Source organism: Marmota marmota, unplaced genomic scaffold, assembly GCF_001458135.2.
Source record: "Marmota marmota marmota unplaced genomic scaffold, marMar, whole genome shotgun sequence".
Classification (NCBI taxonomy): Eukaryota; Metazoa; Chordata; class Mammalia; order Rodentia; family Sciuridae; genus Marmota; species Marmota marmota.
In genome coordinates, this window is record NW_025999842.1 from 27,279,763 (window position 1) to 27,292,460 (window position 12,698).

The 12,698-nt window shown below is 34.5% G+C and overlaps 1 protein-coding gene across 2 annotated transcripts in view; it reads right to left on the reverse strand.

Moving 5' to 3' along the window:
• The window catches only part of Sec63 (SEC63 homolog, protein translocation regulator), a 41,416-nt gene that overhangs the window by 4,047 nt on the left and 24,671 nt on the right, over nt 1-12,698 (reverse strand). For both annotated transcript variants that reach the window (XM_015497264.2, XM_048784591.1), the window contains 5 exons: nt 12,498-12,683; nt 9,181-9,339; nt 7,124-7,225; nt 4,202-4,300; nt 555-659 (listed from right to left, as the gene is read on the reverse strand). In XM_015497264.2, the coding sequence (XP_015352750.1) occupies nt 555-659; nt 4,202-4,300; nt 7,124-7,225; nt 9,181-9,339; nt 12,498-12,683 (651 nt within the window). The remainder of the gene's footprint in view (nt 1-554; nt 660-4,201; nt 4,301-7,123; nt 7,226-9,180; nt 9,340-12,497; nt 12,684-12,698) is intronic.

The window sequence follows — 12,698 nt, forward strand, 5'->3', positions numbered from 1 at the left end:
CCGCCAAAAAAGAAAAACTAAAATATGACCTTCTAAAAGATATTTTGTAAGCTCTAGTAGAACTCTCATGGGAAAAGAGAGGCTCATTTTACTCTTTTCCATGCAAGAATATATCCGCACCATTTTTCCTAACAGAATGCTTTCTATAAAATGCTCAAGTGAACTGGTAAACACTGATAGAAGTGTGCTTCAAGTGATAAAAGAAAACATATGCTCTAAGATGAACTTAAAAATGATTTTATAATTAAAAAACACTCCAATAGAATATGCAGTAAAATCTATATGCTTTTAAAAGAAATGAACATATTGATGAGGCCCTGTAAGTTATAGCATATTAAGGCATATTAAAATACATCATTAATATAATTTATAGTCAAGGTTCTAAATCATACCTCTTAAAAATCCTACTCAACAATGTAAGTTTATTATTGAAAAAGTAAGGAAGGATCTCTTTTTCGTTATTACTTTGCATTGCAAAACTAGAAATGCTTCCCTCACACTCAAGTATTTACTCCAACAGGCTACTGTACTTGTTGAAGAGACACTATTCTTACCTTCAATGGTTTAATTTGATCCAAACCCATATAGGAGTCTGACCTCAGAAACACTGTGTACTGATAATTCCCAGGCTTTCCTGGTGCAGGAAACTTCAATTCTACCTAGAAGATAAAATTAACACTTAAAAATCTCCATTTTGAGGAGGAAACAACAGCATACCCTTAAAATTACTAGACCAGAGTACTTAACAGTCATGTTTTATTCATTCATGTGATACAGGAAGTTATAAATCATGACTTGTTACAAAAGGCCCAACAACAATAACAAATACACATATGTGAAATATATGTTTATCTATTACATACTCTACACAGAAAGGAAATCTATTAGGCAGAACGGATGGGGTTAATCTTTAATCTATATCTTCACCATTCAAGAAAGCATATTTAAAGTAAACAACCATGTTCTTTGTTGACTATTATTCTTGGGTAAACTGAAGAAATTAAGTGGAGTATAAAAGTAAAATAAAATGCTGGAGTTAATAAAAATATAGACAGGAGATAATACTGGTCGAAGTTTCTTATTACAAGGATAAATGACCAATCCCTTTAAAAGGTCAAATAGGTATTTGAATTCCCATCAAATCATAGACTTTGGGCTGGGGCTACATCTCAGTGGTAGAGTGCTTGCTTGAGGCACTGGGTTCCATCCTCAGCACCACATAAAAATAAATAAAGATACTGTGTCCATTTACAACTTAAAAATATTTTTTAAAAATCACAGACTACAAAGACAAACAGTAACACCCTCAGGTATCTCAATTCCACTTGGGTGAAGGAAGAGTACATTTTTTTAAATGACATTTGGATGCTTTGGTGATCTAAACCTCCAGAATTCATATTTTGTAGCCAAGATTATATATTGAGATAATCTTGGCTACCATAAAAACTTAATAAAACTAGAAAAACAAAATCATGGGAGAATCTTAAAAAAAAAAAAAAAACAACACCTCAGGGTTGGTGTGTAACTCAGTGGCAGAGCACTAACCTAGCATGCACAGGCCCTGGGATGGAACCCCAGTACAGAAACACATGCTCACCCGTGCACACATACATACACACACCTACTCTCTTTCTCTCTCATCTTCAGTTTGGCCTTTCTAACTATAACATCATCTAGAAGCTACAAAAAAAAAAAATTTATAAACCATACTTCAAAAACAAAGAATAAAGGAAAATGGATAAACAAATTGTTTTCTGCTTATTAAAAACCATCTTAGTACTAGAGAGAAATATTTGCCACACAGTCACAGCAGGCTGATTTCTTAACATCACTGGGAAAAAAAAAAAAGAACAACTCAAACCCATTTAAAAGACCCAACAAAAATGAGGAATGGTCACAAACAGACACAAAAAGAAATATGTCTTGAACCCACTGAAAGTGTTCAGTTCCACTCTAAAAAAGAAACAGAAAATTTAAACTACACTGAGCAGCATAAAAATTGATTTAGATAAGATTCATCAATGTATGCTAAAATGACTGGGCAAAAGACTGGGAGAACAGGATATTCACACAGAGCCCAGATACTGCCACACAGATGAGTGGGGAGAGTATCTTTACAACAGATCAATCTTAATATCATCAATGTGGAGCAAACTGGTATAACGCGCCCTGATGTGATGCACTAAGTATGTACATCATTAGTGCTGTATGCTTGCCAGATATAAATATAAGGAGTAACCAATGAAACAAACTCATATCAACTGATATTCTTTTTTTTTTTAGAGAGAGAGAGAGAGAGAGAGAGAGAGAGAGAGAGAGAGAGAATTTTTTATATTTATTTCCTAGTTTTCGGTGGACACAACATCTTTGTTTGTATGTAGTGCTGAGGATTGAACCCGGGCCGCACGCATGCCAGGCGAGCACACTACAGCTTGAGCCACATCCCCAGCCCTTAACTGATATTCTATAAAATACCTTGCCTGGATTCCTGAAAAATGTCAAGAAAAATTCAAAATGAAAAAGGACAAGAAAGTGTTCTAAAGAGACACAACAACCAAATGCAAAGTGTAATCCCTGATAGGATCCTGAACTTAGAAACAAATCAAAACAAAAAGACATCAGTGAAAAATTTGAGGAAATTTGAATATGGACTGTGTATTAGATAATATCACACCAATTTTAAATTCCTCGAGTATAATAATTGTGTTGCGCTTATGAAACAAAAGGCTCCCCCGATCTTGGAAGATAGATACATGTCCTTTTTACTGGATAAAAAGGGAAGGTGTAAAACAGATATGCCATCTTCTGTGTAAAATCTGAGGGGAAAATAATAATGTATGTATTCGTTTATAATTTACATATAATATTACATGAAGAATACGTAAAAAAATGATAATACTGATGGTCTCCAGGAAAACGAAAAGGTGATGGAAAACATATGCAAGATGTTTCACTTCATGCACTTTTATATTTTCTGAAATTTTAGGTGAATGCATTACCTATTCAAAAACAGGTAAAAATTTTTAAAAAAAGGTCAAAACAAATACAACTTAAGAGTTGGCTTTATCTTTAAGCATCAAATAAGTATTAGCTATTCCACACATTTACTGCATGGTTATAAAAATTATTTTAAAGATTTTTTGTACTAAAAATCAACATCTAGAAATATCTTGAAATTCAAAACCCTTGCCCTTGTCTGCCTGGTCCAGACAAACAGAACCTTCTTCCTAGAAAAGGTAACAGCCAAAAACATCAAGGGAAAAAAAAAAAAAAACCCAGAATGCAATTCCCAAGGGTAAATGATGTTTATCACGAAGCTACTTTTATGATGTTATAAAAGCAGGCAATGCCATTCAGTCAAAAATTCTATTCTAAAAATTTAAATCCACCAATTCTTACATCATCAATGTTTATAAAATATTAAATTCTGGAGAAGAGGAGCAAAGAAAAATGCTCTTGAACACTAACAGTAAAAACTGCCAAAACTATATTGATGAGTTTTTAAAAGAGTGACCAAGTTACTTACCTCTAATATTTCTTTATAAATGTCCAATGAGCTCACTCTCAAAACATCAGGGAATAGTAAGACAACAGACACAACACAATTCAATTGTTGAAAGCCATCCATGGGCTATGTGTGTGAGCTATGCACATTTGAGCATATGAGGGGACTGGCCTGGCACTGCGCGCTGATTGGGCTGTGCAATTTAAGTGTGCCTTTCCTTTCGCTCTGCCTGTGATCCCACATAGCACTTCAGATGGGTGTGACTTGCCAAGATGTCAAGCAATCTGCTGACCACAAAACATCACCAAGCAAGACTCCACCCTTTGAAACCCCACCCTTGTCTTATTCTGGTGGAACATTTTATCGAATATCTTTTCCCCAATAATTAGGGGGGGGGGGGTCCAGGTGTGCTCTCTATCTTGCTCCTTCCAGTGCTATCCAGCATGGAGCAGACCCTTGGGGTCACTGAGAATTTCCCCCCTCAAAACTCATGTTCCTGTTTTGTGTGGGTTCTTTGCCATTTTCTCAGTTTATTGAATGAGCCAGCTCCTTTTAACCCAGCTCATCTCACCAGCCCAGCCAGCTGGCGACATGCAGTAAGCTCTGATAAACTGATATTTTAAGCAGATTTTATCAAGCAGCATGACGATGAGATGCTGTACATTGTTAAAAATGGAAATATTATTGAGTAATTACCTCTTCTGTATCTTTTAGTGTACAAACATGATATGGCATAGAAATTAACGTCTGTTCCTTCCTATCTGCAATATAAAGCCACCACCATTCTTGTTTTTCCTGGAAAGAGGAGGAAAAAAAACAATAAGAACAACGAACAGTACGATAATCAGAAAGAATTAGAGAAGCATTTTTGGCTTGTCTTATTTCAGAATACTGTCCTTGTTTTGGTCACTGCTATATCCTCAACATTGACACAGTGCCTGGTTCAATAATTTACCAAATTAATAAACTGTTCTTAACTATTTATAGATCCATTCCTTACTCTTCAAAAATAATTTTATATGCAATTTTGGGGGTTTATTTTAAATCTACTGATGGGTTCCATATTAAAAAACCCTGATTCACCTTAAATGACAAAAGATATTCTTAAAAAATATATTGACTTTTACAATATCATGTAACAAATAATCTTTTAACACATAATAAGCAAAAGCTACAAAGTAGTAGTGGAAAGAACTCAGGCAGCCAAATAAAAAAATCAATATATTAAAAGCATTTCTAGTTCAACTTAAAAAAAAAAAATCAGGAACACTAAAAAAGTTGGGTAAAGAAACTGCCATCAGAATGCACAACGGCAGCAGGAAGAAACAGAAAACTATTTTCTGTTGGGCAAAAAACTATTTTCTTTAAAAAATTTAGAAAGACAAGGAAGCACCAAACCTCAATGTGCTCAGTAACCACTGCTGTATTACAGCTCTTGTCAATAACTGTTTAGTCATCTGTCCAGCCATAGGGTTAGGACAATCATAATAGGGATAGCTGTATATATAATATTTGCCTATGTGTTTTTGTATACAAAATAGTGTGATAGTCTCAAAATGGAATATTAGAATCTAGACTTTGTGGGTCACAGGATCTCTGTTGTAGCTACTCAGATCTGCCTTGAAAAAGGGGAGTGGGACTGTATTTTAATTAAGACTTTATTGTAAATAAAGATATTTTTACAAAAACAGGCAGGGAGCTAGATTTGGCCTGCAGCCTATATTTTGCCAATACTTGCTTTAAAGCTACCTATACCTGAGTTAGTTCACCTCTCTAAATCTAGTTTTCCTTCTCTGTTAAATGATGAGTGCCTGGAATGTTGTGAAGATGAAATGAGATAATACAAGGAAAATACATGTTAGATTTCTGTTAGCATACAGGGTATAATAAATGACAGTTATGATTATTAGAATGAGTTACAACCTCAATCTCTCATTTAAGTGGTTCTGATGTGTCAGAAACATCATTACCATATCATGTATGTACTATAAGCAGCATAGGGATATGTTCAAGAGTGTGCATTTCTTATTTACCTCACTATTTAGAAACTGCCTTTCCCTTCACTCTCAAGTTGTTTAATTACAATGAAATTCATTCCAGAATATTTACAAGAAGCTGATGAATGTCAATCAATGACACTGTACATAGGTACTGATTTACTTGTTTAAAAAGTGAAACTGACATTCTATTGAGTTATTTGCACTTTTTTTGAAAATTATCCTTCAGTTGTGTGCAATTCTCAACCATTCCTAACATACTAATAAATGAGTTTCAATAAAATGTAAGTCAATTATTACTAAGAGGGTAATTAGGTACATCAGAAAATAGACAAGGAAATGTCAGGAAGATCCTAAAAAAATTGCATGTGATAAATGACAGTTTGAGATATTTATCATGTATAAACATATTATACTAGAAAAAGGCATTTCCACTGATAAAATGTTCTAAAGGAATGAATGGATGTTTAATTTACCAATAAAACATGGTCTAAAATGAAACTGGGTACAAATTATGCAGTATACATATCCCACAGCACTTTTTAAACCAATCAAATGAGTAGAATTTATTCACTTGATTTTTGGGATGCTTGGTGTTGGCAGACTACCTCTGCAGTGGGCAAAATGCCCTCAACAGATGGGCTAAAAGCTCAAGACACGCCAGAAGATCAGTGTGTGCATTAAGATGGAATCCTGGGAAGACTTCTATCCAAGTCAAAACAACAGTCTGTGCAGAGCCAATCACTTATTACTGAGAGAGCCAAATTATTTAGGAATTTGCCTTAAGCAGCCCCAGCATTTCTGGATTGACATTCTCAAGCAGAAAGCAGACTTATTATATGAGAGCACAATCAAATGTGAATAAAGAGCAAAGCTGTGTGGCAGTCTGTGGAACAGTGTCCCAGTTCTTGACCTCTGCTCCACAGACAGAATCATCCTCAAAAGCAAAGTGTTAAGAGAATCCCAAAGTAATCTGAAAGACAAATAACATAGGCTAGCAAATAGATCAAAAGTTGAACAGGCATAATAACAAAGTAAACAAGAGAACAAATAGCATTATAATGATGCTCTGTCCTGAGCTTAAGACTCAGTCATGCCTAGCTCTTACTGAACTTTGCTCAGGGCTCAGAACACAGCTGGTCCCACAGCCACAGGCTCACTCATTTCCACAGACTAGGGCAATAACTGGGATCAAAGCAAGTCTAATGGTTCCAGGTGGCAACTACAGAATCCTCAGAAAGAAAATTTAAGAATTTTTTTCATCCTATTAGAACTTGACAGGGTTGAGGTTTGTGACTGTCAAGCAGTCAAAGGCAAAATATACATTCGTCTGATAAATACTGATGACTGCTAATGAGAAATAATCATTAAGCACAAAAGTAATATGAGCTCAGAAAAGACAGAAGCACAGGAAATCACAGAAGTATTTTAAAAGTTAACAATCCTCCTTTCAAACAACATATTCACTAAAAACAATTCATATTGCAATGTATCCTTTAAAAACATAATCAGGAATATATCACAGTTAGTGTATTTGAGCAGGTACACTCCAAAGAGCAATAAAATCCAAATAAGAAATATCTGAGGAGAAGAGAAAGTGAATAGGCTATGTGTAACTCACCTCAGGAAAGTAAAGACTGTACACAGGATGTGTTATTTTTGATTTGGTTTCCAGTAGGGCTCTTTCCTTTCGCTGTATACTCTGTTGTAATTCTTGCCACTCCTGGTAAAGAATAAAAAGATCTGAAACCTGGTAGGGTTTGCCCATTTTGAGGAGTTTCTATTATTCCTAAAAATGCTAATTAACTAATTAGGTTAGAACAAGTTCAGTCCCATAAATCATCTCCTAGCTCAAACCTGCAATCCCTCTAACTCCCATAGCACTACAGGGCCATTAATAATCTCCATAACCTCCTTTTTTTTTAGTACCAGGGGACACTTAACCACCAAGCCACATCTCCAGCCCTTTTTTATATTTTATTAGAGACAGGGTCTTGCTGAGTTGCTTAGTGCCTTGCTAAGTTGCTGAAGCTGGGTTGAAACTTGTGATGCTCTTGCCTCAGCCTCCCGATTCCCTGGGATTACAGGTGTGTGCCATGGTGCCTGGCTAATAATCTGACCATGGCCTACAGCTAATCTCCTGTCATTGCTTTCCTCCTGATGCTTTTTATTCTCATTATTTCAAACTGACTATACTTCACTGAAGTTAGCAAACTATTTCACTCTTCTTAAACTCTGTATGGATTTTTGTTCTTCCCTTTCTTTGTCTGGAAAATTCCTATTTGTTCTTCTTTTAGGGCCAATTTAGTACAAACTCCTGAATAAGGCCTACTACAAATTTCCTTCTGTCTGAGAACTGAGTTGATCACTGCTTCCTTTGTGCCATCACTATACCTTGCATAAGATATACATTAGTCTCATATATTTACAAGTCTGCCTATACCACTAGCCTGTGTTATCATTCAAGGGCAGAAACTGTTTCCTATTTGGCTTGCGTTCCTTGTCATCTAAGACAATGCTTGGGATGGGACAGGTCATGAGTAATTATTTGTTGGCTGCATGAATGTATTTTTGGTCATCTGAAAAAATAAGTCTGTTAAAATCTTAAGATCACCTATATTAACACTAAGACACTCAAGAAAGACTATGTCAACTTTCCAAAAGTGAAGCTAGGGAAATAATCTCTTGGACAAATTTTATTTCTTGGCAATCATTTTAATTCTCAAAATACAAAACCTTCAAGGCCTAGCAAAAAGTAAAAGTAGTTATCCATGTTGTTGTCCACCATTCCTAAGGATGTGTGCACTAACTCCTTTTATTCTTTTGCCCTCTACCTCTCCCTGGTCTCTCCTGTTGCCTCAGAAGCTATTCAGGGATTCTCGTCCAAACCAGAAGGGTTACTTTTAGATTAAAGGCCCAGTCAATAATTATACATATTTTGGTGTACAACATGATATTTCAATGCATGCATATACCATGTGTACTGATCAAATAAAGGCAGTTAGCATTTTCATTTAAAAAAGAAAAAAACACCAACAAACACAAAGGAAATAGCTCATCAGTTTGCAGTGAGTCTCTAAGGACCATTATTTGTCCACCACAGTCTTTCTTTATAGTTTTTCTATAAATGATGCGCAATTTCATATTATGAGATTTTTGCCCCATGCTTCATACTTAACCATCTTAATAACTTCCTTAAATGTCTTATATACTCATGAAGGTGACATTCCATAATGTTAGCTCTCCCTTAACACCTCTTGACAGAAAGTCCACAGTAATGTTTCTTCACCTAAACACTACCTGGAACCTGTGTCAGGGCCTTCAAAGTAACTGCTTCCCATTTTGCAGTCCACCTTCCCTTACTCATATTTCCAGAGATACCCTAATACTGAAAATTTCTTAAAGAAGGAAAACTGACTTCACCTCAGACCTAGGTTCTACTCTACCTAGCAATTTAAGATCTAAGAAAATTAGATTTCCAATCCTAGTTTGAAACAATTTTTCTTTATAAACTCTGACTGGCATTCCTTTAAAAAATTTGCAAAGTAATTAAATGAAAAAAATGCACAGGTTCTAAGACAGATAAACTGAAAGCAAGCAAGCAAACAAAGGAACACTAACAAAACCCAAAACAATCATCAGGGGCATAATCCAGTTATTTAAATCTATTCATCTTACTGCTTCATCATCTTTGTTTTGTTTTTCATCCTGCTCTCTATCAGATTCTCTGTCACTACCATCATCTTTCTCACTCTGGGAATCTCTATTGGTTTCTTCTTCTTCAGAATCACTGCCTTTGTCAGAAACTTCTTCTTCATCCTCCTTCACTCCACCTTCCTAAAGGGAAAAAAGCAAGCACAAAGTTTTGAATATTTCTAGTAATATTGATCATTTTGCATCCCTGAAACTAACTTATTGTCAACATAACTAAGCTGGCTGAAGATTAAATTTTCACTATCCAAGCAGAATTTAAGAAAATTATGAACATTTTTATTTATAAAGATGAAGGAGTAAGACTGAAGACTTTAACATCTGGCTCACCTAATAAGTCTAAGATTAGTAATTGTATCCCTTCTTCACAGTTTGTAAGATAAAAATATTTATTTTCAAAGTACACTACCACAATAGCTAAGATGATTCGGCTTTCAAAAGTATCAATTATACAATACATTTTATTTAGGAGAGGAAATGGGCAGTTTACTGAAAAATACTGTCTTTGGAGTGTAGGGTCATCTTCTGTAACAGGTTATAACATATTAAGGAAAGTCAATATCCAAGGCAAAAATAATAGTGTTCGATTCAAGAAGCAAGAAAAAGAGTATCAAGTTAAATGCAAAGAAAGCTGAAGTAAATAATTGACTAGAAATCAAGAAAACAAAAGAACCAAGACAGTTATTTGAAAAGATTAGTAAAATTGAAAGTCTCTAAGCAAGAATATTTAAGAGGATACAAAATACTGGAAATAAATAAGATTAACCAGATCCAACAGACATTAAAATAAAAGAATATTATAAATAGATTTATACCAATAAACTTCTAATTTAGAGGAAACAGACAAATTCCCTGGAAAATAATTAACATAAACTGGTAAGAAAAGGATAAAATATATACCCCATGAAACAAGGTGAAGAAATAGCTTATGTTTAAAACTTTTCCATAGTTTCCCTAAAGAATTCTTCCAAATAAGAAGGAAAAAAGTTCTTCCAGGAAAAAAAGAGAATATTTCCTAGCTTGTTTAATGAGGTCAGATATCATAGCAGACAAGGATATTACAAGAGAAAAAAAGACACCAATATTTTCTTCTAAAAAGAGAAAAAAAGAAACATCAATATCCTCTCATAAAAACAGTTGTAAGAGTCTGACCCAGGAATTCCAGTATGATTTAAAAATGTTAAATCCGCCAATACAATTCACCACATTAATAAAAGGAAAAAATAAATAAAATGATCACTAAATATATGCAGAAAAAGCATTTAATAAGATCCACTATCTGCTCATGATAAACAATTATCAGCAAATAGGAAATGGAAGGAAATACTTCCTTAACCTGATGAAGGATACAAAACCCTGCAGCTAACAATATACTTGGTAGTAAAATAACTGTTTTGCTTTCTTCCTAAGATAAAAAATAAAGTAAAGGGTGTGTACAATTATCACTTCTACTCAATATCACTCTGAAAATTCCAACCAACAGAGAAAGGCAAGGCAGACAAGAAGGGCATTAGGCTTAAAAGGAAAAAGGCAAAACTATATCCAGTCACACAGAGCATGACTGCATATGTGGAAAATCTTCATTAAAATATTTTTACAAATAGCTAAGACTCTTTGATACAAGAGCAATATTTAGATAGCAACCAGATTTCTATATGCCAGCCACAAACACTGAAGAATAATTTTTTAAAATGTCACAATAACACCAAGAAAATGCATCAAACAGAGAGGTAAATCTAATGTAAAATTTGTCATACCTTTGCCACTAGAAATTATAAAGCACTGCTGAGGAAAAATTAAGGAAGTTCCAAATTAATGAAGATAAACTATGATCATGAATAAAAATACTCAGCATTGTTAATGTCAATTCTTCCATACTCAACCACAAATTCAATGTAGTACTAATAACTTTGGTAGTTTAAGCTTATTCTAAATATTTAGTTGGAAATGCAAGGGACCTAAAATAGCTAAGATGTCTGAGTAAAGTCTTATTTTGAGACTTAGCATAAAGCTATAATTAAGACAGTATGGAACTGGCACACAAGTAAATAAATGAAATGGAGTAGAAATTCCATAAACCAACACATCATAAACAATATTTACCACAAAGCGCCATTGAAATTCACTGAGGAAAGGATCTTTTCAATAAACAGTGCTGGAATAGGTGGCCCGTATTCCATACCATGCATGAAAATTAATTCAAGACAGATCATAGAGCTAAATGTAACAAGTAACACAATAATGTTTCTAGAAGAAAACAGAAAAATATGTCAATGTCCTTGAGTTACACTGAGATATTTTAAACACGACACACAATCACTAACCCTAAAGCAAAAGACTGATGACACAGACTTCACTAAAATTAAGAACCATCAAAAAGCTACCATTAAGAGGGGAAAACAGCGCGGGGGTTGTGGTTCGGTGGTAGAGTGCTTGCTTGGCACGTGTAATGCACGTGTAATGCACTGGGTTCAATTCTCAGCACTGCATATGAATAAAAACAAAGGTCCATCAGCAGCAACTTTAAAAAAAAAAACTAATATATATATCGGGGCAGACAGTAAGAACACTTATCCAGAATATATAAAGGGACACCAACAAATCCATAAGACAAACAAGCCAGCAGGAAAAAAGGACCAAGTATATGATAAGGTGTTCAACAATGTTAAGTCATCGGGTATATACCAATAAAAACCATCCTAAATAATACTACCACAGAACAACTGAAAGACTAAAATACTGAGAAAGCCAAGTACTGGTGAGGATGCAGAACAACTACACGCTCATATTCTGATTACAGTGCATAAAATGGCAAAACTTTGGAAAATAGGCTCTTTGGTGAGTTAAAATACATCTTATAACCCGGTAATTTATCCTCAAAATGCAACGCACAAGAATAAGCACAGAGCCTTTATACATATTAAGTAAAAACTGCAAATAACTTAAATGTCCAACAAGCATAGAACAGAGATTAAATTATAGCATATTCATACAATGAAATACCATGTACACACACATACACACACAATGGACTACTGCTACACACAATGCAAAAAGATGAACACCATGGACATTAAGTTGAATGAAACCAAGCAGATGAAGGGGTCACTGACTAAGAAGGAGCAAAAGGGAGCTTTTCTAGGATGCTAGTAAGAATTTTAAATTTTGATTTGGGTTTAATGGGTACATATACATCTAAAACTTCAGGAGCTGTACACATAAGATTTAAACATTTCAGTATATTTTACCTCAATAATAGTTACAATGATAATAAATATACTCACACTCCCAACAACTCCATTTGCCTGCTTTTGTTTCTGTTGCTTTGTTTGTGATAATGGAACAGGAACAGGTGTAGGCTTTTTTTTTAAAGGCTTCTTTTTTTTTGATTTAGCCATTTTCTTGGGTCCTTTCGTCTTTTGCTGCCATCCTCCTTTTGTCTTGTTCTTATTAGCATCACCCTGCTGCTGCTGTAAATCACAACA